General features: G+C 50.9%; 1 protein-coding gene across 5 annotated transcripts in view; it reads left to right on the forward strand.

Annotated features, from left to right (window-relative positions):
* Positions 1-25486, forward strand: part of LOC132250898 (cytochrome P450 2K6-like) — a 47574-nt gene that overhangs the window by 2696 nt on the left and 19392 nt on the right. The window contains exons 1-2 of one of the 5 annotated variants that reach the window (XM_059728815.1): positions 20359-20578; positions 20668-20830. The exons of 1 other annotated variant lie outside the window; for it this stretch is intronic. In XM_059728815.1, the coding sequence (XP_059584798.1) occupies positions 20393-20578; positions 20668-20830 (349 nt within the window). In that variant the 5' untranslated portion in view covers positions 20359-20392. Of the gene's footprint in view, positions 1-20358; positions 20579-20667; positions 20831-25486 lie in introns of those variants that run through there. 3 more of the 5 variants (XM_059728816.1, XM_059728819.1, XM_059728808.1) reach the window with 3 other exon arrangements.

Raw genomic sequence — 25486 nt, forward strand, 5'->3', positions numbered from 1 at the left:
CAGGTTCCAACCCCTTGTTGGTCAGTACAGCCCAAAACCTGATCTCTGTTTTCCTTGACGTGTGCCCTCAGCCCTAGATTATTGAGCACAGAGGTAATTAAGATCTAAAGCTTGCTAGGAGACCCCTAATGCCACTCCTTACCTACATGAGAGGAAATTGGATTTTGGCCTAATTCTGTCCATTTGAGGTTGCAGATTCTACTAGGGGGTAAAGCACCTAAAATGATGTGCTGTGATACTGAATATGTATTGTAACCTTTGCTCCTTTGTAGAAAAGGGACTGTGCACTTTTTTAGAAGGTACCCATTAGCCAAAGAGAAATTACAGGGATGAATAAAAGGGTTGTTTGATCAAAGTTAAGAGCCTAAGATATACAGGATCGCCTAAATTATCTAATCGCCATTTCTGGCCTTGTAAAGTATGTTAAATTTCTGTGCTACATAAGAGTGCTTTCAATAAACTAGAAGCAACACCAAACCATTCCATTTTCTTTCTTTTTCGTTATCAAACTTATTTATAACAAATTGCGTGGTTTACATGAGCAGACACGTACTGCACAGTAAACTGCTCTACTTGCAATTAAATTTGCTACCTGCAAATGCAAGTAGCAAGTTTACTCACAAGTAGTAACTGCAAAGTAACACACATGTAGATGCTGACCAGCAGCAAATTTTCCCCCAACCAGCCCTGCCATTAGGAGGCCAGCCTCAGCTCTGCCCCAGGGTCCAGAGCCTCTCCTGTTCCTGCTCCTGTCCCCAGCCCCAGGGCCTTAAAAGTCTGTGGGCACACTGGGGCCTAGGGGCATATGCAGGCAGCCTGTGATGACAGCTGGCTACTACTTCCCCCAGCACAGGCTGCAGGGCAGCTGAAGCACCCTACTTGCACCCTGGCACCACTCCTTAGCACCTCAGTGTCATATGGTTTCCTGGGCCACACCATCCAACCCCACAGGATACTGCAGACACCTGCCAGGCCTGGCAGCACCAAGACCCAGGTGCAACTGGCTTGTGGCCACTGGGGCCAGCTCCAGGAGATGGAGGAAACTGGGAGATAAGCCAGGGAAGAAAGTGAGGAGCCAGGGCCAGGAGGCTGGAGGCAGTGGGAAAAGCCGGCAGACATGCTGGGACTAGAAAGAGAAGGTGGAGTGGTGAGCTGTGGAGCTTGGGAGAGAGCCAAGCAGCTGATGGAGCTGGCAAGGATAAAGCTGGAAAATAGCAGGGGTGAGCAGAGGCGGCGGGGAAAGCTAAGGAACTCAGGAGATTGGGAAGAAAGCGGAGGCAGTGGAGGTGGACGTAGCCAGGCTGGACAGCTGGGGAACTGGGCAGCAGACGGGGAGGATCAAAGGGCAGAAGCCAGGAGCTGGGAAAAGCCAGGAGAGAGTGGAGAAGCCAGGAGACAGCGGAGAGGAGCCAGGGGACAGAAGAGGGCAGCTTGAAAAAGTGGCTGGAGCAGAAGCCATGGGAGAAAAGACATAGTGGGGGAGCAGAGATAAGCTGGGAGGGTGACAGAGAGCTGACCAGGCAGCAGAGTGGGGAAAAGCTGGGAGAAGTCAGGGGGCTGAGCTGGGAGATGGCAGAGACAGTAGGGCCAGGTTAGAGGGGCAATGGCAGAGTCCGAGGACAGCAGAGGAGCGGCAGAGACAGGGGAGCGGAGAGGCAAGCCAGGAAATAAAGCTGGGATGGCAGAGAAAGCTGGGAGGTGGAGGCAGCTAGCCAGGAAATCTGGCCAGGGAGAGAAAGTGGAGGTGGCAGGGCAAAGATGGGAAACCTGGGAATGGAGGGAGACACAGAGAAGGTCAGGAGAGAAAGAGAAAGCCAGAGGATGGAGATTGGATGAGGGGGGTAAAAGAGAACAGAGATGAGGTGAGGGGTGAGGGGAGGTGGAACAAGCCAAGGAAAAAAGCAGGGATCAGAGGGCCAGCTGGGGGAGGCAGCTGAGGGATGGAGGCAGAAATGGAGGTGGAGGAGACAGTCAGGGGAGACGGCTGGGAGAGACTGGGAAAGCAGCAAGATAATAGGGCAGAAGCTGGGAGACAGCAAGTCAATGGAGCAGAAGTGAGGGGTGGTGAAAGTCAGGGTTTGGAGGAGAGCAGAGCCGGACTTTAGAGGAGAGCAGAGCCAGGGCTTTGGAGTTGGCAGAGATGGAGCCAAGATGACAGACAGAGAGAGCCAGACAGACAGACAGAACAAAGGTCGGAGGGGCAGAGAGCAGAGATTGGAGTGGGGCCAGGAGGTTAGTAAGACAAAAACCCAACTCAGGGTTCCAAAATAACAGTTTTATTAAATAGGCAACGCACTATACAGCCCCACGAAATTATTGGTTCCCACACACACACACACACACACACACACACACACACAATGGTAGCAGGAGAGGAAAGGCTTAATGGAGGGATTTGAGGTCCAGGTGTGCAGAGACAGAGTTCAGGTTCCTTGCTTGGGAAAGAAGGTGGGTGATAGCTACCTATCCCAGGCTGAGAGTTGATCCTCGATGGCCAGCCAGGGTCTCCTCCAGCAAGGTGTTGTCCAGAGGAGGGTTGCCGGCAGGGCCTCTGGGTGGACAGGTGGCGCAGCATAGTGCTGGTCCAGATGGAGAGGGCGTCCCAGGGAGGTCACGCTCTACCACCCCTTTTACTACAGGTGGGCTACCTGTGACTGCAAATGGCAGGACATGTCCAGGCAAGGGCCAATCCTGTTCAGATGAGGTCAAGCAGTTCCAGGTGTCCTCATTGTCCAGTGGGATACAACGGTGGAGTTTCTGGTTTCTATTCTGTTCTTTGTTTCTATGTTGCTGGTTTCCTGAGGGTCTTTATCTTTCAAATATTGTGTCCTGGGAGTAGGTTTGTGGTTTCAGGGAGAGTCAATGCAAGGTGGTGGTCCAGTCATTGAGATGATAGTCCAGTCGTTGAGTTGATGGTCCGGTCATTGAGCAGGAGCTATTTTTAGGCCTGCTACCATTATGTCTAAAGCACCCTCATTTTCTCTCATCCAGGGAACCGATTTACATAGAAGGGGTAGGTATGAGTTGGAACACAGTTACAATAGGGTATGCCCAGGCAGGGGACACAAAATGGAGACTTGACATTACAAGATGGACACTTAACATTATAAGATGGAGGGTTAACATTACTTTGGTTAACTTACAAGAATAGGCCTATATCATACATTATCAATATAAAGCAGTAAAAATCAATACAAACATAATAGGAATACAATATAAAATAATAAAAATGAATGCAAAGATACCAGAACCCTACAGGCAACCCCCACTTACTGCTGTTCTGCTTAGGGCTGTTTCGCTATAACACTCATTTTAAATTGATACCCGACTCAACTTAGCGTGCAGCAAGTTTCATTATAATGCTTGCGGTCGCCATCTTGGGTCATTAAAAACACTTGTAGTCACCATCTTGGGTTGTCAAAAACTTTCAGTTTCACTTAACGCTCATTTCACTTAATGCTCAGTTTTTCAGGAACCAATTAGGAGCACTAAGCAGGGGTTGCCTGTATTTACAATATAAAAAGGGGCTTGTCACAATAATGGCATACAAGAACTTAGCTTATCTATGACTACTTATAACTACTTATAAGGGATAGAGAGGGCAGAGAGAAAGTCAGAAATGGTTAGGGAAGGGGAGGGAATGTATTTTTAAATAAATAAATAAATAAAAAAGAAAAATTGGGGGTTTTGCTACACCAGCAGCTCCAACTCCTCCCTAGAGGAGGCCCCTGCCCAGGCAACCACATGCTGCACACCTCTAACCCAGGACACCATGAGGAGCTGCACACCCTTGCCACCAGCATGGACCAACCCAAAGCTGCCAGGCTTTTCTGCCACACCCACCTGGTAAGCCCAGCACTGGGGGAGGGCCCACCCTGGCCAAGCATCGCCCCTCCCTCCCCAATCTGGCTTGGCCACATTCCCCTGGTCCCCAAGTCCCCCACCACCACAGCACACAGGGAGGCAGGAGACAGTGGAAAACTGTATTGAGCAGCCTTTGCCCTCACAGCTAGGTGGGCACAGGCCTCTCACATACTGAGGAATGTGTTGATGCCAGCAGCAGTGTCCTCCTCAGCTGCAGGGGGCAGGAACATGTAGCACAGCCATAGGAGCCTTCAAGGCAGTGGCAGAGGTTGTGAGGCAGCATGGCTTGCCCGCTGCACCATCAAAACTCAGAGTCCTGTGCCAGGTGCACAGGTGTGCCCAGGGCACCATGGCCCTCAGCAGCAGCAAGGAATAGTGGTTTGGGCACTCCTCAGTCTGTGCAAACAGTTCCTCACACTGTGCCCAGGACACTTAAAACATGGGCATGCTCAGGGCACAGCTCTGTCACAGGCTGTGGGGGCAGACCCAGGGCACCTCCCTGGAGTGCCCCCTGTGGGGAGGTCAGGGGCAGCTCTGTATCCCAGTCATCCCAGAGCCCCATGCCCACCAAGCCTGGGTGCTGTGAGCTTGGCAGCAGCACAAGAGACAGGCTAGCTTGCAGGAGGAGAAGAGGGGGAAGTGGCTCTGCAGCCATGGCAGCAGGTACATGGCCTTCCCAGGCCTAGGAAAGAGGGAGCCAGGCTGCCTGTGGCCAGCATCACACAGCACACCAGCCCCTGTGGAGCAAACACAGATGGGGGGATCAGTCTGTGGCCACCTGCGTCTGGGCCTGCATGGCCAGCTTACCATGACCTGTGGGCACCCATGCACACATGATCCCTGATTTGAGGCTTGGCAGCACATGGCCCCCTGCTACAGAGCATCTTATCACAGAAATGTTGCAAATGCTCACAAACAGACCCTTCCTCATGGCTCTGCAGGTCCTGCAGTTTCACACAGGGGAGAGGCAGCAGATGGCATCTCAGGGTTACTGCCAGCCTTGGCTGGGGCACTATGGATGCACCAGCTCTGCCAGAGGAGGACCCAGGATGGGACCCTCCTGCTGCACTGGCTTGTGACAGCATTCGAGGAGCAGCTTGTGGACTCATGGGTGTGGTGGGTGAAGGTTGTCACCTGGCAAGAGGCTTGATGGGCAGAGAATGTCGCCCATGAGGAGGCATAGGACCAGGCAGACCAGGAGTTCAGTCCAAGGCTCCTGGCCCTGGAGAGGCATCACATTGAAGCCCTGGAGCAGCAGGTTCTGCTGGTGGCCAGGGCAGTGGAGGTGGCAGAGGAGGACCGCCAGGTGCTGGATGTTGTCCTGGCCCTGGTGGTCACTTTCAAGCTACCCACTGCCCTGCCCCCGGGTGCAGCCCCACCTGCCCCCTGGCACCCAGCAGCTGCCCAGCAGCATCCCCCCCCCCCACCCCGCCATGGGCCTGGGCAGAGGTCCAGCACTACATCAACCATCCAGTAGTTCCTGCCCCCACCCCCACACTGAGCCCCCAACCACCTAGCCCTTCCGCCTGGGCCCAGCCCCAACACTCACCCCAGCTCCATGCAGCCATAAAGCAGGAGTTGCCCATAGCAGGGCCATCACTATGTGTGGGCCCTGCTGGCCCTGGTCACTGTCTGCAGGAGGTGCAGATGGGTGCACCAGGAGAGCAGCAGCCACTGTCACCCCTGGGTGAGCCCCCAGCCCACTGGGCTTGATGCAGCATGTGCACCCACAATGGCAGAACCAGAGGCTGGAGTGCTGGGTGCCTATCCCTGAGCTCCACCCCCTAGGCACCCTCACCCCACAGCCCCCCACCCTAGGAGGGCACACATCATGTACACAGTTTACACAAGGAAGAGGGTGTTTTATTGGTGGTGGGTGGGGTGGGGTGGTTGGTAAAGGGGTGCTGTGGGGAGGGAGGGAGGACTCTGTTGTTGGGGATGGAGTGCGGTCTGTTTCTGTGAAGGGAATAAATTGCTTTTCAGAGAACTGTCTGCAGTGAGTGTGGTGCTGGGGGTGGGAGTTGGGCAGGGGTCCATGGACGGCTACCCAGGAAGGTTACAGAAGGGAATGCAGGAGGACGTGGTTGGCCAGAGCCTCTTGCACCCAGTACCCTGTCCTCCACTGATGAGTGTGTGGCTCACCTAAAGCCTCAGTGTGGGGGCTCGCCACTGCCACTGCTGCCACAGCTTGTGCTCCTATTGCCAGGCATCTTCTGCCAACTGTGCCTCCTCTGCCCATGCCTCATTAAATAGCTCCCCCTGGACCTCACAGATGTTATGTGGCATGCAGGCTCTGACAAAGACCTGAGGGATGTTGGCCTCAGTGAACTCGAGATGGGAACCCACCACCACAGCCAGCTGAAAGTCCAGTTCCCCCAACACAAAGTGCCTGCTCTGCACTAGCACTGGCAAGATGGAGTTCTAAAAGATGCAGGTGTCATAGGCAGCTGGTGCTCACATTCATGAAGGCACCACAGTGGTGAACAATGGCCTGGAGCACAATGGAGTGGAAGCCCCACCACCTGGAGCAGAGATGATCACCAAAGGGTGGGCATATGATGGGTACGTGAGTCCTATCCAGGGCCCCAATGTACTAGGGGAATCCCAGGGGGTTGAATCCCACCACCACCACCAAGGGGATCATGCACGCAGAGCAGGTTGTTCCCCAGCATGTTCTGGAGGGCACACCTCCAGGATGGCCTCCCTGGCAGTGGCCTTGCCTATGGTGAAGAGGTGGCCAACATAGCGGAGGCTGGCAGATGTGGCCAGCTTGAGCAGGGCAATGGCCAGGCAGGAGCCCACAGGGACAGGCTGCCACATGGTTGTGTTCTGCCACTCCGGGAGATCCAGAAAAGTGGCCTTAGTCATCCAGAATGCCTCCAGCCCTGGTTCTCATAGAGGACTTCAATCATCCTGACATCTGCTAGGAGGGCAATACAGCAGTGCACAGACAATCCAGGAAGTTTTTGGAAAGCATTGGAGGCAACTTCCTGGTGCAAAGAGAGCATTGGAGGCAACTTCCTGGTGCTGGAAAGACCAAGTAGGGGCTGTGCTCTTCTTGACCTACTGCTCACAAACAGGGAAGAATTGGTGAGGAATGTAATAGTGGATGGCAAGTTAGGCAGCAGTGACCATGAGATGATTGAGTTCAGGATCCTGACAAAAGGAAGAAAGGAGAGCAGCAGAGTAAGGACCCTGGACTTCAGAAAAGCAAACTTTGACTCCCTCAGGGAACTGATGGACAGGATCCCCTGGGATGCCAGACTGGGCACCTCTACACACACATTTGATCCAGGATCAGATTATTTACAAATAAACTACTTGAGAGTAAACACTCCTGGGCAGGCGTCTACACATGCAGGGAAGTGGGAGCAGATTGGCTAGTAATGGGGTCCTGCATGCTTCCTGGGGGCCTGCAACGGGAGGGGATGGGGAACAAGCTGGGAGTTTGTGCCCCGCTCAGTTCTGCCAGTGTAGAGTTCTGCTTGTGCCCCTCACTTGCCAATCACAACAGCAGAGGGATAAGGATCTCCCAGTCCCCACTCCCTAGTCACAATCTCAGAGTAAGGGTGCAGGCTCCATTAGCAGGGCCCACCCTGGCAGCAGGCAGCTCCCAGAGGCAGGGAGCAATCTCCTGCCACCTGGTGGATGGCTGACTGGGAACAGATTTGCTCCCAGTCAGGTGTCTACATGAGTGCTACTGCGCCATTACTAATTGAGAATAAACTTGCTACTTGCATTTGCAGGTAGGAAATTTACTCTCAATTAGCAAAGTTTACTATGCAGTAAGCATGTGCACATGTAGAAGCACATGCTTACTGCACAGTAAACTATGCTAGTGCACAGTTAACTGTCTCATGTAGATGCACCCACTGAGGGGGAAAGGAGTCCAGGGGAGCTGGCTGTGTTTTAAAGAAACCTTACTGAGGGCACAGAAACAAGCCACACCAGTGTGCAAAAAGAATAGCAAACATGGTAAGCAACCATCTTGGCTTAGCAGAGAACTCTTCAGTGAGCATAAACCCAAAAAGGAAGCTTACAAGATGTGGAAGCTTGGACAAACAATTTGGGAAGAGTATAAAAGCATTGCTTGGGTATGCAGGGATGAAGTCAAGAAGGCCTAAAAGCAATTGGAGTTGCAGCTAGGAAAGGAAATGAAGGGTAACAAATAATGGTTTCTACAAGTATGTTGGTAGCAAGAGGAAGGTCAGGGAAAGTGTGGGTCCCTTACTAAATAGAGGAGGCAACCTTATGACAGAAGATAAGGAAAAGGCTGAAGTACTCAATACCATTATTACCTTGATCTTCACAGGCAAGGTCAGCTCCCAGACTACTGCACCAGGCAGCCCAGTTTGAGGAGGAGGTGAGTGGCCCTCAGGGGTGAAAGAACAGGTTAGGGACAGAAAAGCTGGATGTGTACAAGTCCATGGGGCCAGATGCAATGCATCTGGGGGTGCTGTCAAGTCAACAGCTGATGTGACTGCAGAGCCACTGGCCATTATTTTTGAAAACTCATGGCAATCAGGGGAGGTCCCAGATGATTGGAAAAGGGCAAATATAGTTCCCAACTTTAAGAAAGGGAAGAAGAAGGATCCAGGGAACTACAGACCAGTCAGCCTCATCTCAGTCCCTGGAAAAATTATGGAGCAGATCCTCAAAAAATCCATTTCTAAGCACTGGAGGAAAAGAAGGTGACTAGGAACAGTCAGCATGTATTCACCAAGGGCAAGTCATGCCTGACCAACCTGATTGCCTTCTGTGATGAGATGACTGGCTCTGCAGACATGGGGAAAGCAGTCAACGTGATACACCTTGATTTTAGCAACGCTTTTAATACTATCTCCCAAAGCATTCTTGCAAGCAAGCTGAGGAAGTATGGGTTGAATGAATGGACTTTAAGGTGGCTAGAAAGCTGGCTGGATTGTTGGGCTCAACGGATAGTAATCAATGGCTTAATCTCTATCTGGCAGCTGATATCGAGTGGAGTGCCCCAGGGGTCAGTCCTGGGGCTGGTTTTGTTCAATATCTTCATTAATGAGCTAGAAGGTGGGATGGAGTACACCCTCAGCAAGTTCACAGATGACACCAAGCTGGAGGGCATAAATGGCGTGTGCCTCTGGCCGCTAGGGGGGCATGGCTGCACTGGTGGCAGCAGGAACCCCGTGGCAGTAAGCATGGAGCTTCTGCAGACACCACTGACACTGTCGGTGGCGCTTTTTTGCAGGGTGTGCACTGCCACACTCAGGGGTGCATGTGCACCCGCATGCACCCCTACACATTGCCCCTGCTGGAGAGTGTAGTAAAGACACCAGAGGGTAGCACTAGGATTCAGAGTGACCTAGACAAATTGGAGAAATGGACCAAAAGAAATCTCATGAGGTTCAACAAAGCCCTGCACTTAGGACTGAGCAATCCCATGCACAGCTACAGCCTGGGGACTGATTGGCAGCAGCTCCGCAGAAAAGGACCTGGGGGTTACAGTGGACAATAAGCTGAATATGAGCCCACAGTGTGCCCTTGCTGCATTAGTAGAAGCATTGCCAGAAGATCGAGGGAAGTAATTATTCTGTTCCATACTGGTGAGGCCACATCTGGACTAGCATATTCACTTTTGGGCCTCCCACTATAGAAAGGATATGGACAAGTAGGAGAGAGTCCAGCAGAGGGCAAAAAAAATGGGGGCATGTGACTTATGAGGAGAGAATGAGGGAACCATGTTTATTTAGTGTGCAGAATTGAAGACTGAGAGGGGATTTAATAGCAGCCTTTAACTACGTGAAGGGGGGGTCCAAAGGGGATGGGGCTGGACTGTCCTCAGTGGTGGCAGATGACAGAACAAGGAGGAATGGGCTCAAGTTGCTGCAAGGGAGGCTTAGGTTGGATATTATGAAAAATTTTCTCACTAGGAGGGTGGTAAAGCACTGGAACAGGCTACCTAGAGATGTGGTAGAATCTCCTTCCATGGGGGTTTTTAAGACCCAGCTAGACAAAGTCTTGGCTTGGAATAATCTAGTTGGGGCTGGTCCTGCTTTGAGCAGGGGTTGGACTAGATGCGACCTCCTGAGGTCGCTTCCAGCCCTCATTTTCTATGATTCTATGAACACAAAGTCACATCCATATATCTTAATAACATTACAACTACACAGATTACCACTACTGTCTATGGTTTCATTATAGATTTTAGTAATAACAAAAACGGGGGAATGAATGTGTAAACAGACACATCCTTGCCCCACGTGTTCGACAATAGAATTACCATGCTGCTGTGGTGATGCCAATACAAAATAACATGTGCTGGTGTCTAAATTTAAACACGCATTTGTGGGATCTACGGCACGGTTTTCATCAATGAATTTCAATCCTTGTTTTATGATACATCTTTTTAGACTGACTGTTTTTAACCTTTTTGACATGTTGGCTATTTAATGAGGGGGATAAACTATGTATCCACCTAAACCATCCAGTTTCTAAGATGTGTGTAAAAGCAAAACAACAGGGTTGTATGATGTGAGTCGGTGTTTCCAAAAAGCCCTGCCCTCCAAGATGGAGGGATCCCCCTTATAACCTTTGCCCTCATCACCAAGTTCCAACCAAAATCAAGTATTTTCTGAGCCCCACTGATGCTGACCAGTCAGTTCTGAAAAATGTCACCACCACCTTGTGGAGTGACCATTGGCTTAAGACCGGCCTCGCCGGTCAGTGGCGGGAAGTTTAACAAAGGGACCTGGACAAAGGAGGAGGAGTGGGTTACCTCTCCCTCTGTAATCTTTGCATGTAGTCACTCTGTGGTATACTAAAGGGAGGGGAGGAGGGGCAGGGTTGGGCTGCAGCCCTAGAGCAGTGAGACAGGCAGGGAGGTTGATTTCTCCACGTGTGGCTCTGCACTTTGAGCACCCTCGTGCCCCAGCTAGCCCCCGCACCGCCCAAGACTGCTACCTGAAGCCTGGGGCTGACCCTCTGTGCCTTGTTCCCCAGGCCCTGGTGTAAACTGCTCCACCCCAGCTCAAATTGCTGCTATCCCAGGCACACAGGTAGACACTGTGCCCAGGAGTAGTTTACTCCTGCTCAAACTGCCCTGGAGTTTATTACTTTGAATTAATTGCATGTGTAGATGCACCCAGTAGAACTAGCTTTGGTAGCTTTGCTATTTTGGCAGGGCTAGCCCACACAGAGCACACGGCATGTGCCTTTTCTTGATAGGTCTGGTACATTACTTGCTCTTCAATTTCTTATTTTGTTGGTTTTTTAGCAGCCCAAAACATTTATCCATTTGGTCTTGGTTTATCTCGAGGGCCACTAACACTTGTCCATGGGTGTCCGAGACTGCCTTTAACATTTGTTATAGCTATTTATTAGCTAAAACTCAGGGGCTACCTCCCCCCACACACCACCCCCCTTTGGGTGTCACATCTGCATGGGACAGCTAGTCTCCCCTTCTGGCAAACATGTGAGTATCCTGATTCAGAGGCTGTATCCTTAACTCCCCTGCTGAATAGCTAACTGATGCCCCTTTCCTCCAAGAATTTGCCCAATCCCTTTTTGAATCTCGCTAAACTATCAGCTTTCACAACATCTGGTGGCAATGAGTTGCACACTTTAATTACATGCTGTGTGAAAAAGAATTTCCTGTTGTTACTTTTAATGTACTACCTACTAGTTTAATTTGGTGACCCCTAGTTCTTGTACTGTGTGAGGGACTAAGTAATAAATCCCTATTGACCTCCTCTTCACCATTTAGTATTTTGTAAACCCTTTCATTTCCCTCCTCAAGCATCTCCTTTCTAAACTAAACAGGCCTAGCCTCTTTAGTCTCTCCTCATATGGAAGGCCCTCCAGACCACTAATCAGCCTTGTTGCCCTTCTTGGGACCTTCTCTAGTTCTTCTGTCTCCTTTTTGAGGTGTGGGGACCAGAGCTGGGCACAGTATTCAAGGTGTGGATGCACCATGAATTTATAAAGGGGCATGATGATAACTTTCTGTTTTGTTTACAATTTCCTCCTCAATGATCCCTAACGTTTGCCTTTTTGACGGTCGCTGAGCACTGAGCTGATGTTTTTAGCGTACTGCCCACAATGACTCCTAGATTTCTTTCCTGTGTGGTATCAGCTAATATAGAGTCCATCATAGTGTAGGTATAATTTGGATTGTTTTTGCCCACGTGCATCACTTTACCTTTATCTACGCTGAATTGCACCTGCCATTTAGTTGCCCATCTACTCACTAGTGCCAGATCCTTCAGTAGTTCCTCACAGTCCACCTTGGTCTTTACCACTTTAAATAGTTTTGTGTCATCTGCAAATTTGGCCACCTCACTATTCACCTGTTTTTCCAGGTCATTTAGAAATACATTAAATAGCACCAGACCCAACACAGATCCTTGGGAGACCCTGCTGTTAACATCTTCCCATCCTGAGAACTGACCATTTATACCCACTCTTCACTGTCTACAGTGAATGCCATCTGGTCTTGGTGATTTGCTACTGTTTATTTTATCGATTTCCTCTACAACCCCATCTATTGAAACCTCATTTCAGGCCAGCTCCACTGACTTGTCCCTAAACAGGTATGGATCTGCCGAGGGAACTTTCCTAACATCTTCCACAATGAACACATGGAAAAAATGCATTTAGTTTCTCAGAACGGTCCCATCATCCTTCAGTACCCCTTTTACGCCCTGATCATCGAAAGGCCCAACCGACTCCCTGGCAGGTTTTCAGCTTCTAACTTCTAAATAAAGAATTTTTTATTGTTATTTTTTATGTCCCTAGCAAGTTTCTCCTCAACTTCTTTTTTAGCTTATTACAGTTTTACATTTGATTTGCCAGAGTTTATGCTCTTTTTTATTTCCCTCAATAGGATTTGACTTCCACTTTTTGAAAGGAACTTTTTTTCTGCTTATTGCCTCTGCAGCTCTGCTACTAAACCACGTTGCCTTTCTTTTGGTCTGCTGTCTATTTTTTTGATTTGCAGTATGCATTTGTGCCTCCAATACAGTGTTATTAAGCCATCCCCATGCTGCTTGCAAGTTCTTTACATCCTTAGGGGCCCCTTTTAATTACTGTCTAACTAGCTTCCTCATTTTGTGGTAGTCTCCTTCTTTAAATTAAAGGCTACTATGGTAGATTTTCCTCTTGTCTCCCCTCCTACATGGATGTCAAACCCAACTACATTGTGGTCACTAATGCCAAGCACCTGAGTAACTCTTACCCTTTTCACTGAGTCCTGTGCACTACTTAGGACTAAGCCAAGAATGATCTTTCCTCTTTACCTTTTAGGAAGCAGTCTTCTAAAACTTCTAGAAATATGGTCTCTGTACCCCGGCCTGATGTTCGATTCACCTTGTGTGGTTGTGGATTGGTGAAATAGGGCCAGGCCAGATAAAAACTGTACACAGGAACCTGTTATTACCAGTAGTGGGACCACCACTGGATTTGAAGAGAGGGGAAGTTTAAGGTAGCAGGGATGTTGTTGTGTTTTACCATCCAGCTATAAAGGATAAGCACTGGTGATATACAAATTCCTCTTGTGGGTTCAGGCTGAACTTGTTTCCCACATGCTTTCAAAGAGCTGAAAACCCTAGAGTATTAGTAGGTCACATGCAAGACAACATCTACTAGATTCTAAAAGAGCTAAAATCCTTGAGGTTGCTCAAGGTCTATTAAGAGCTGCACTGTGAGAGCAATGCCCCCTAGCAGCAGTGACAACAGCAATGGTGAGGCAGGGGCAGAGCCGACCCTGGTGGGGTGCGGAGCCTGGGGCAAATCAGCCTGTGCAGGAGCCCTTTAACACTGCGCAGGGCTGTGGGACCCCCACAAAGACAGGGCATGGCAGTGCTGTAGCAATGAAATTAATTTCATTGCTACAGGGCCAAGCAGATCCTGTGTGCCCCAGACGAGCCGCTCTTCAGCAGATGTGAAGCTGGTGGCATGCGGCAGAGAAGGGGGTGGCAAGCGACTGGACGCTTCTTCCACGGCATGGGGATGAGCCACCAGCTCCAGGTGGGCCCTGTGGAAGGGGCCGTGGCCTCTCCGCCCAGCTCCATGGGGCCCCCCAAAGTGCAGGGCCTGGGGAGGTTGCCCCAATTCTCCCTACCCAAGGGATGGCTCTGGGCAGGGGAAAGCTCGGGCTAGCATCTACACTGGCTCTGCTGGATGCAATGTTCACCCTCCATGAGACAGAAAGAGAACTCTGAACATACTGACTCCACTAAACTGTTAATTATGGGCTGAGGTGGACTACTGATTGCTAAGTGTTTCCTAAATCTATTCAAAGTCCCATTTTCCTTCCCCCATTACTAAACCCTGTCATAGTTCAGTACTGCTTGCCAGTATTAAAATGTGGTCACATTGGAACACCCGGGCAGAATTTATTTTCCCTGGTGTTACTCCTGCCAAAACCGACTCCTGTCCTGCATATCAAGATCTCAATGAAGCCAATTCCTCTTCGTGTGAGAGAGGTGAGGAAGCCACAACATCAACCCAAGGGTTTTAGTAAAATGCTTAGAACTGTTTTAGGACAAGACCGAACAAAGGACCCAGTTACCAGCTGTAACAATTGCTGGCTTGCCATTGTAGTCCAGAGGAGCCCCAGCCAAGATGCCAGGTCTTAAACCCATTATTTACTTCCATAGAGTACCCTACCATGACAGAAGTGCAGAGAGAAATCCAAAACAGGGACAGCTTGTACCAGAGACCATCTGATACTCAAGCTGTGTATTAGTCAACCACAGGTTAATGTTTCATTTCTACAAGATTAAGACCTTGAATCTACGTCCCTGGTATACAATGCATTCTGCTTCTTTGGCCACTCTCTCCTGAGGTGAAAAGGCAAAAATCCAGATTAAACAGCCAGCGAAATTACACTGGCAGATACTTTGTGTTCCCAGACTGCTTCAAACCAGCTGATACATGCCAAAGAACTTCACCTGTAAAGAAAAACTCACAGGAGCAAGGGCTCCCAGCTACCTTTGTGATAATGAACTCTGCCTAACTTCTCCCATGCTCTCCAGTGCAGAGATTTTATAGCAATCACTTTACTCACCCAGAAGGAGCAAGATGATGATATAAAAAATAATGCCACTGTCGCAGGGCACCTCGGTGCCTGCTCCTAGAGAGGAGAAACTGCCAGGGAGAGAGCCCTGGCAGAGCCTAAGGAGCGCAGCTGCGGGTTGCCGGACCAACCACGGGGAGCCAGCTGCCTGTAGGGGGCAGGGCCTGGGCTTTATAAAGCCCAGGGCTGAGGCCAGGCTGGCAGTTCTCTGCCAGCAGCTAGAGAGGCAGGAGCTCCTGGAGTTAGGACGCAGAGAGACGCCTAAGAGCAAGTACCGCGGTTACATTGAGCCATGTTGTTGGAGCCATAGGGCTTTGAGTTAGTTATAGCCAGACGGCTGGAGCTTGCGTTTGTGTTACAGCCTAGGGGCTTGTGGTTTTGCTGTGACATTGTGATATTACACCCGGAGGCTTGGGTGAGGCTGTAGGGGTTGGAGGAGGCCTCAATCATAGGGACCTCAGAGAGTGTGGGGTGCCCTAGCGCCAGTGAGGGCGCAGGCTAGCGCCAAGAGGGCGCATTAATTTCACAGCGCCAGTGAAGGCGCAGCTCGCACGCCAGTGCAGGAGCGACTGGCGGCGAGGAGCACAACCAGTAGGTTGCAGACAGAGGATGTAGACCCTGGATCGCGTGTGGGGTACATAGACCCCAGCCCCAGGGAGAGGGGCGATTTTATTGGGAAGCCCAAGGTGGGCACGGTGAGTTCCGAAGAGGGGGAGCGCTATACCGAAATGTTGAGAAGCCCAAGGTGGGCACGGTGAGCCCCAAAGAGGGGGAGTGCCATATTAGGGAGCCCAGGACGGGCACAGCAGATGCCAGCAAGGGCATCACTTGCGGGGTGCATAGACCCCAGCCCCAGGGAGGGGTGATTATTGAGGAGCCCTAGAGCGGGCCATATTGAGGAGCCCAAGACGGGCCTAGCGAGCCCGGCCACAGGCTAGTGTGGCAACACCCCTCAGACGGAGGCAAGGTGCTGTGGTTGCCCCCGAGAAGACGGGGAGTAGCAGCGCGGGGAGCCGGGATCAGAGAGGGTACCCGTGCGGTTGGCCGGAAGGACCGGAGGCCCGCTAGAGAGTCCCTGAGCGGGACCACACCGTCAGGGAAGGCCCAGAGTGGGCTGGACGGGAGTCCCAGTGAGAGGCTGGGTACTAGAGAGAGCCCAGAGTGGGCTAGACTATAGAGTAGGCCCGGGAAGCGGGTGTACAGACACACCAACATCTATTACATCTGCGAGGCTTGGGGTGTAGTATTAGGGGCTGGTAGGAGCCACGCATTGCCCTTAAGGCTGGGGTGCCTAGGAAGCACCCATTGTATCAGGAGACCCCCAGGGGGTCCGGAAGAACCGCGGGGACAGAGGTCCCGAGTAGCCGTGCCCAGGGAAGACACAAGGCAGCCTCCCAACCTTTTATATTTTTCCAACAAGACATGGCGGGCGAGAATTAGAGGGTGCCCTTGGGCCGGCCTGACACGGAGCGAGGGACCTCGAGGAGATCACGGCCCTCTGAGAAGACCCCGCCGTGACAGCCACTTGAAGCTCCCTCTTTTTCACCAATGAACAGCTGCTGCCCCCTGACTCAAAACACAAGCCCTTACAGGAGGAAGAAAGTGATAGATCAAGGGCAAGCAAAACTTGGCCCATGGGCCAGATCGGGCCTGCAGTGGACTCCATTTCCCAGCAACCCCTGCCTGCATTGCTGCTGCCGGTTTCCATGGAGACCCCAGCAGTGACGGGGCTGTGACAGCATAGGGCCAGGGTTTCCATGGAGACCAGCCCTAGCAGTACTGGCAAGACACAGGGATCAGGCCTCCAGTGGGCTCCATTCCCAGCAATCCCTACTCACATTGCTGCAGCTGGTTCCCAGTGTCGAGGTTGGGGGCAGGGGGTGGTAGGAAATAGAAATTGTTTCCTCACTAGCTCTAAGGTGCTATGCTGTCTGTTTCTCAGGCAATATATGCAATTGCACCATACCAACAAAACAAATGAATCCCTCTATATATTGCCTCCACTTCCCAAAAACAGTTCCCAGGGAACCAGAGATCATAGCATTTGCAGAGCCTCTCTCTCTCAAAAAGATGCTTACAATGAAAATGAATTTACATTTTATATATAAGACCTTGCTTTAACTTGTGTGTGTGTGTGTGTGTGTGTGTGTGCGCATGCTGTGAGAGAGAGAGCTCTCTCTCTCTCACAGAAGTTAAAGCAAGGACTATCCAGTGACCATAAGGTAGGTCAGTAGCCTGGACCTGAGATCTTTGTCAAGTCACTCTGTGTCCATTTGTCACCTGTAAAATGGGGATAAAAGTCCTCCCCTTAAGCAATAGCACATTGCTATTGGAATTTGATTGACTATATCAGTAATTCAGCTAAAATCCCTTTATCAAATCCCAAGGCAAGGAGCAGTTGTGCAGTTAATTTATGCTATCAGGCCTCTAACTGGAAACTTCTGTGGGTGGCTTAGGAGCCACCTGACTGAAAGGGTGTAGCATGATCTGAATGAATGTAGCTGATGTTACCAAAGAGTGTAATAGCAGTGAACTGGAACCACGTCAGTCTTGTCCTGTAAGTAATTTGAAAACTCCATTGTGTGTTCTTTTGCTTGACATAAGTGAATAAACTCTGCATGCCCTTTATGTATGAGTGTGTGTGAAAGGGTGAATGGTGAGAGAATGGCATAGAGACAGGAAAAGAAGATTTAACTGTGTTTTGTAAGCAACAAGGCACCAAATATGTAAGTTACCAGTTAGTAAGCTAATTAATAGATGGCTGAAGAATCTCTCTGAGGCCTAGGGCACAAAGGAGATAATGAGAAGCAGGATGTGTGCATTCCTCTCAGATGGGCAACAAGGACACTCCAAGGCTGAGATCTCAACCGGAGATCAGTTTGGTTGAAAAAATTGGTATAAGCAGAAGATGCATGAGAAACAACTGCAAAAACAGACACTGGGTATGGAAAAACTCCAGATGCATCTGTTCACCCAGCTCCAGCCTGCTATCTGCATCTTCTCTCAATAGGCCTGGGCCGGCCACCCAGTACTCCTATTGAACAACTGCTGCTGGTAACTATAATATCTGAATGAAATGGTTGTTCTGTGTTTGTCTGAGTGTAATGATGTGTAGGATGACTGTGTGTGTCCGTATGAGTGGTGTGTCCAAACCTCTGTGTTTAATTCATGTAATCAATAAATGCGGCATTTTGCCTTATCCCCCTTTATAAGGTCTTGCTCTTGATTTGATAAATTGGTAATTCAAAGCAACAAGGGGCAGGGTTTAAGAGGCATACAAGCCCAGGGCCTCAGCAAGGGCAGTCAGTCTGACTCTACAAGCTACAGGGAGAAGAGCTCTGAAGCAAGAGTGCTGTAGCAAAGCAAATGACTGAAGTCCTCTTACCTCTGGGACTTGCAAGCAAGGAGCTGAGAGCTTGCAGGGATCTAGAACCAAGGATGAGGACAGTTTTGTCATATAGCTGGTGAGCCTGGAGTTTTGTTACAGCCAGATGGCTTGTATTATGGTTTGCGGTTTGTACCAGTAATCTGGTTTTGGACTAGCAGGGGAGGTAGGAGATCCCAGTAGTGTCTGAGGGGCCATGTGATTGCTTTGAGCCCTGCCAGGGGCTGGGACAAGCAACCAGAAAAGGGGCCCAGCACTTATAGATTCATAGATGTTAGGGTCAGAAGGGACCTCAATAGATCGTCGAGTCCGACCCCCTGCATAAGCAGGAAAGAGTGCTGGGTCTAGATGACCCCAGCTAGATACTCATCTAACTGCCTCTTGAAGACCCCCAGAGTAGGGGAGAGCACCACCTCCCTTGGGAGCCCGTTCCAGACCCTGGCCACTCGAACTGTGAAGAAGTTCTTCCTAATGTCCAGTCTAAATCTGCTCTCTGCTAGCTTGTGGCCATTGTTTCTTGTAACCCCCGGGGGCGCCTTGGTGAATAAATACTCACCAATTCCCTTCTGTGCCCCCGTGATGAACTTATAGGTGGCCACAAGGTCGCCTCTCAACCTTCTCTTGAGGAGGCTGAAAAGGTCCAGTTTCTCTAGTCTCTCCTCGTAGGGCTTGGTCTGCAGGCCCTTGACCATACGAGTTGCCCTTCTCTGGACCCTCTCCAGGTTATCCGCATCCCTCTTGAATTGCGGCGCCCAGAATTGCACGCAGTACTCCAACTGCGGTCTGACCAGCGCCCGATAGAGGGGAAGTATCACCTCCTTGGACCTATTCGTCATGCATCTGCTGATGCATGATAAAGTGCCATTGGCTTTTCTGATGGCTTCGTCACACTGCCGGCTCATGTTCATCTTGGAGTCCACTAGGACTCCAAGATCCCTTTCCACCTCTGTGCCACCCAGCAGGTCATTCCCTAGGCTGTAGGTGTGCTGGACATTTTTCCTCCCTAGGTGCAGCACTTTGCATTTCTCCTTGTTGAACTGCATCCTGTTGTTTTCTGTCCACTTGTCCAACCTGTCCAGATCTGCTTGCAGCTGTTCCCTGCCCTCCTGCGTGTCCACATCTCCCCATAGCTTTGTGTCATCTGCAAACTTGGACAGAGTACATTTGACTCCCTCGTCCAAGTCACTGATGAAGACATTAAAGAGTATCGGTCCAAGGACCAAACCCTGCAGGACCCCACTGCCCACACCCTTCAGACAGGAGGTGAGACTGTCATCCAGTTCAGTCCACCTTGGCCTCTGTGCTGGCTTCCCTGCCTGATCCCTGTTTTCCTACCTATTTAGACCTTCCTAGTAACAGAGGGAGAGTTTCCCTGTTACAAGGCTGGCTAGAGCAGAGTAGTTTCCTACCAGAGTAACTTGTTCTCTTGCTTCATTTTATCTTCTCCCATCCCTCATTACATCGTCTTCCTCTGAGTTCCATGAACTGATCAAACCTAGCCCCACCTGCCATACAGGCCTAGCTTATTGTTCCCAAAACATACATGCTTCTTCTACATTCATTTTCCTTCTGACCAGAGGTATCAAAAACATGGACTGGACCTGGCCTGTGGAGACCTGTCATCTGGCCCCCAAGCTGCCCCTAGGTGTTAAGTGGACAGGCAGACTGAGTTATGCTGAGTTGCACAGAGTTGGCCCAGTTTCACTCCCATAGAAACCCCAAGAACTCCAATGGGAGCAGTTATTGCAGTGGTGAGCATTTCTAAGCACCTCACCCACAGTGCACTCCTCCATCATTTGGCTGTCCCTGCCACCTGCCAACACACACCCACTGAGAATGGGATGACCAGGTTGCTGAACTGGGGATCTGGAGTTTAGCCAGACAGTGAGAGATTCAGGTATCTCTGCCAAAGTGCTGCAAGCATAAGCCAGCCCCATCCCACAATGTGCTTAGCTGCAAATGCTCGCTTTTGCCTGAGCATGAATTGACAGCTGAGGTGGGGAGGAGACTAAATATTTTGCAGTCTCTGGAGAGATTAAATCCTTCTTTATGTGAGTCATTTGTCCAGTAGAGGCTGCACTCAGTGAAGGGAAATGGAGTGGACTGCTCTGACTGGGATATTTCTGGTGTTGGCTCTGACTCTTGTGTTTATTATGAAAATCAAGAATTTCTGGAACTGCTGCAACAGGAAGGATTTTCCCCCAGGCCCAAGACCCTTACCTGTCATTGGAAACCTGCACATCATGGATTTGAAAAGACCCTCTCGCACTCTCCTGGAGGTAAATCCATCTGTGGTGTAGCTTTGCTGACTTCAAATGGGTAAATCTGGCCCACTACTTTAAAAACTCTTATTGTCTTTCCATTTAAGCTGTCAGAAACCTATGGCCCAGTCTTCAGTATTCAGATGGGATTCACAAAGATGGTGGTGCTCTCAGGCTATGAAATGGTGAAGGAAGCTCTGGTGAACCAAGCAGATGCATTTGCAGACAGAGCTCAAGTCCCAGCATTTGAAGAACTATCAAGAGGAAATGGTGACTTCAGTTTAATTGCTTCTCATACTTGCTCAAGCAGATAAAAATGTTTCTTTTAAAAAGGAGCTCAGGTGCTTATATGCCTATTTGGACCAGCACCCTTTTAAATCAATGTAAACAAGGGCCACGTCAGGTAAGGTGAAATTGGTGCGAGAGAGCAGGAACAGCCTGAGTGAGCTATGACCTCTTCCCCCCTGCACAGCTGAATCAGGGCTGGGCTGTGCTGCCTTCCCCCCACCACCGCTGAATCAGGGTTGGACCATACCTCCTTTCCTCCATTGGGCCAGGGGGGCCCTGCTGTCCCCACTGTGGGTGCTGGATCAGTGCCACTAGCTGAATCCAGCCCATAGATAGACCGGGCACTGCCCATACGGCCCACTGGGCCAAAAGGTTGAGCACCACTTCTTTAGACCTCTAAAAACTGTATGTCACCAACATACCTCAGCATGGAATCAGAAATGAGTCCTTGGTTGGAATCCCTTGCTGCAAAGCTGGAAAAAAAACAAAGCCTTGACCTCTAAAACAGCAGCACTACCTGCTTGCTGGCTCTGAAAACCCCTGAATCCAGCTGCCTGGGTACAAATAAACAGCTGAGCAGGCACCCTAAGATTTCTCGTCTTTTAAAAACTCTTTAAAATGTAGGCCCTTGAATCATTATTTTTTTCATGTTTGAGATTTGCAACAGGGAAATAATCTCCACTCACCTTTAAATTTCTTTTTCTCATGTCTCCTCTGAGTTCTTGGACATCCAAAATATCTTGGACATCTCGGCCTGCAGCTCCGCACTCGCTGCAGGGCTCCCTCCACTCCCGGCGGAGTGCGGGACCTGTGCAGCAGGGAGTGGGAGAGGCAGCAGGTTCCAGTGCAGGCCTTCCCCCACTGCGAGTGCTGGAGCTGTAGGCACATGGGGCAGAGCCCCAGCAATAGGGCAGGCTCCGCTTCCTCCTTCCACACAGCACTGGCTGGAGCCGCGCCCCACTGGGCGCCTGTGCCGCATGCGAGTGCCCTGGTCTCCCTGCCTGCTGCTGCTGCCAGGCAGCGGGGACTGCACACCATGGGGGGAGTGTGGGGGTCCCTACACTCCCCACCCTCATACTCACACCCTGCCTTGCTCAGCTCTGCACTTCTGCTGCCCCTTTGGGTGCAGGCTCCACGCTGCGCTCCCGCTTCTGCCTAGCTGAAACTCCACCACCATCACCAGCCCCGCCACTTCCCTACCTGCTGCCCCACGTGAGCAGGTTCCAGCTGCAGCAGAAGTCCTGCCCAGAAGCTGATGGCTGAGCAGAGCCCTTCCACCCACGAGCGTGGGAGTGAGGCCCAATAGGTTATGTTGGGGGGTTGTACATGTGGCCACCTTGCTCCCACCCTCATGGGTGGAAGGGCTGGGCAATGTGCAATTCATTGAGGGGCACCACTGCCCAAATGAAAGGGTCTGGTGGGCCACGTCTGGCCCACGGGCTGTATTTTGCCCACCCCTGCCCTAATCCTGCAAGTTCTATGCAATGGATCTGTCCTTGGTCATTGCTCATTCCAGAATTGGGCCACAGTTTCTCTTAAGCATAGAAAGGGGAGCTCTGGCTGCCCAGTTAGGGGATATGTTGTGTGAGTTATACGTACTGCCCCCAGGCTGCAGAGCACAATGGAGGGGTTTGCTTTTTCTCACTTCTGAGCTTTGCTGTTTCTCTTATGGGGCTGGGAAATAATTTTTTCCTCCTCTGGCTGCTAGAGGTGCAGGTGTCATTTTTTTTTCTTTTTTGCCTTCCTCAGAAGTATTGGGTGTTGGCTGAAGCTCAGGCTGGGGTGTATCGATGCTCCTGCTAAGACTAAGACCTGGAGGTTCCTGATTTCTTCACCCTCCTGATTACACTACTGAGACTAATTTCCCAAAGAAGAAGAGTCTTGCCCCCACTGTCCAAGGTCAGGCGGATCACCATATTTGGGATCAGGAAGGACTTGTTCATAGATTCATAGAAGTTAGGGTCGGAAGGGACCTCAATAGATCATCGAGTCCGACCCCCTGCATAAGCAGGAAAGAGTGCTGGGTCTAGATGACCCCAGCTAGATGCTCATCTAACCTCCTCTTGAAGACCCCCCAGGGTAGGGGAGAGCACCACCTCCCTTGGGAGCCCGTTCCAGACCCTGGCCACTCGAACTCTGAAGAAGTTCTTCCTAATGTCCAGTCTAAATCTGCTCTCTGCTAGCTTGTGGCCATTGTTTCTTGTAACCCCCGGGGGCGCCTTGGTGAATAAATACTCACCAATTCCCTTCTGTGCCCCCGTGATGAACTTATAGGCAGCCACAAGGTCGCCTCTCAACCTTCTCTTGCGGAGGCTGAAAAGGTCCAGTTTCTCTAGTCTCTCCTCGTAGGGCTTGGTCTGCAAGCCCTTAACCATACGAGTGGCCCTTCTGTGGACCCTCTCCAGGTTATCCGCATCCCTCTTGAAGTGTGGCGCCCAGAATTGTACGCAGTACTCCAACTGCGGTCTGACCAGCGCCCGATAGAGGGGAAGTATCACCTCCCTGGACCTATTCGTCATGCATCTGCTGATGCACGATAAAGTGCCATTGGCTTTTCTGATGGCTTCGTCACACTGCCGACTCATGTTCATCTTGGAGTCCACTAGGACTCCAAGATCCCTTTCCACCTCTGTGCCACCCAGCAGGTCATTCCCTAGGCTGTAGGTGCGCTGGACATTTTTCCTCCCTAGGTGCAGCACTTTGCATTTCTCCTTGTTGAACTGCATCCTGTTGTTTTCTGCCCACTTGTCCAGCCTATCCAGGTCTGCCTGCAGCTGTTCCCTGCCCTCCGGCGTGTCCACTTCTCCCCATAGCTTTGTGTCATCTGCAAACTTGGACAGAGTAGTTTTGACTCCCTCGTCCAAGTCGCTGATGAAGACATTAAAGAGTATCGGTCCAAGGACCGAGCCCTGCGGGACCCCACTGCCCACACCCTTCCAGGTCGAGACCTACCCATCTACCACGACTCTTTGGGTGCGACCCTCTAGCCAATTCGCCACCCACCGGACTGTGCAGTCATCCACATAACAGCCTCTTAACTTGTTCACCAGTATGGGGTGGGATACCGTATCGAAGCCCTTCCTGAAGTCTAAGTATACGACATCCACCCCTCCTCCTGTGTCCAGGCGTTTCGTAACCTGGTCATAGAAAGAGACTAGGTTGGTCAGGCACGATCTGCACGCCACAAACCCGTGCTGGTTTCCCCTCAGCATAATTTGCCCTGCCGGGCTCTCACAAATGTGAGCCTTGATAATTTTTTCAAAGACTTTACCAAGGATGGAGGTGAGACTGACTGGCCTATAGTTGCCCGGGTCCTCCTTCCTCCCCTTCTTGAAAATGGGGACCACGTTAGCCCTTTTCCAGTCCTCCGGGACTTGGCCCGTGCGCCACGAGCGTTCGAATATTCCTGCCAGTGGCTCTGCAATGATGTCGGCCAGTGCCTTCAGCACCCTCGGATGGAGCTCATCCGGGCCTGCCGACTTAAAGGCATCCAGTTCTTCCAAATGACTCTGCACCACCTCAGGATCTACGTATGGAAGTCTGGCGCCTTGCTGCTGCCTCTCTACAACCCCAGTGAGAGACTTGTCGTGCCCCTCACTTAGGAACACTGAGGCAAAGAACTCGTTGAGGAGTTCAGCCTTGTCCCCCCTATCTGTCACCAATTGTTTCTGCCCATTTAGCAGGGGTCCTATTCCTCCCTGGGCCTTCCTTTTACTCCCAATATATCTAAAAAACAATTTCTTGTTGTCTTTTACTTGGGTTGCCATCCTCAGCTCCATGGTAGCTTTGGCCCGCCTAACTGCCTCCCTACAAGCACGAGCAGAGGAGGTATATTCATCTTCAGTGATCTCACCCTGTTTCCACTTTTTATGTGCTCCCCTTTTGGCCCTTAGGCTGCCCTGGATTTCTGTGGTCAGCCATGGAAGCCTCCTGGCCCCTTTCCATTTTGCCTCGCTCGGGGATCATCTTGCTTTGTGCCCGAAGGATCGTTTCCTTTAGGCACAGCCACCCTTCTTGGGCTCCCATCCCTTCAAAACTCCTACTCTGCAGTGCGTCCTTGACTAATCTCCTGAGTGCATTGAGATCAGCTTTCCTAAAGTCTAGCACTTTCACCCTACTAGTTACCTTACCCACTTGCCGTCTTACGTTGAATTCTATTATAAGGTGATCACTGTCTCCCAAATGGCTACCGATCTGGAGGTCCCCTATCATGTCATCTCCTGTTGCCAATACCAGATCCAGTATGGCATTCCCCCTAGTGGGACCATGGACCTCCTGTGTCAGGTGGAGGTCCTGTACACAAGTTAGAAACCTGCATGAGCGATGGGACCTTGCTGTCTGCGTCTCCCAGCAGATGTCCGGGTAGTTTTGGTCCCCCATGACTACCGCCTCTTTAGCTTTTATGGTCTCCGAGAGTTGCCTCAGGAGCCCCGCATCTATTTCTTCCCCTTGGTGTGGGGGTCTGTAACAGACCCCTACCACCAAATCCCTTTCTCCTTGCCCCCCATGTAGCCTAACCCACAATCCTTCTACTTCCTCAACCTCGGATTCTGTCTTGATGAGGGTTGATGTGTATTGCTCACTGACATAAAGTGCAACCCCCCCCCTTTCTTCCCCGACCTGTCCTTTCTGTACAAT

This window comes from Alligator mississippiensis, chromosome 1, assembly GCF_030867095.1.
Source record: "Alligator mississippiensis isolate rAllMis1 chromosome 1, rAllMis1, whole genome shotgun sequence".
Classification (NCBI taxonomy): domain Eukaryota; kingdom Metazoa; phylum Chordata; order Crocodylia; family Alligatoridae; genus Alligator; species Alligator mississippiensis.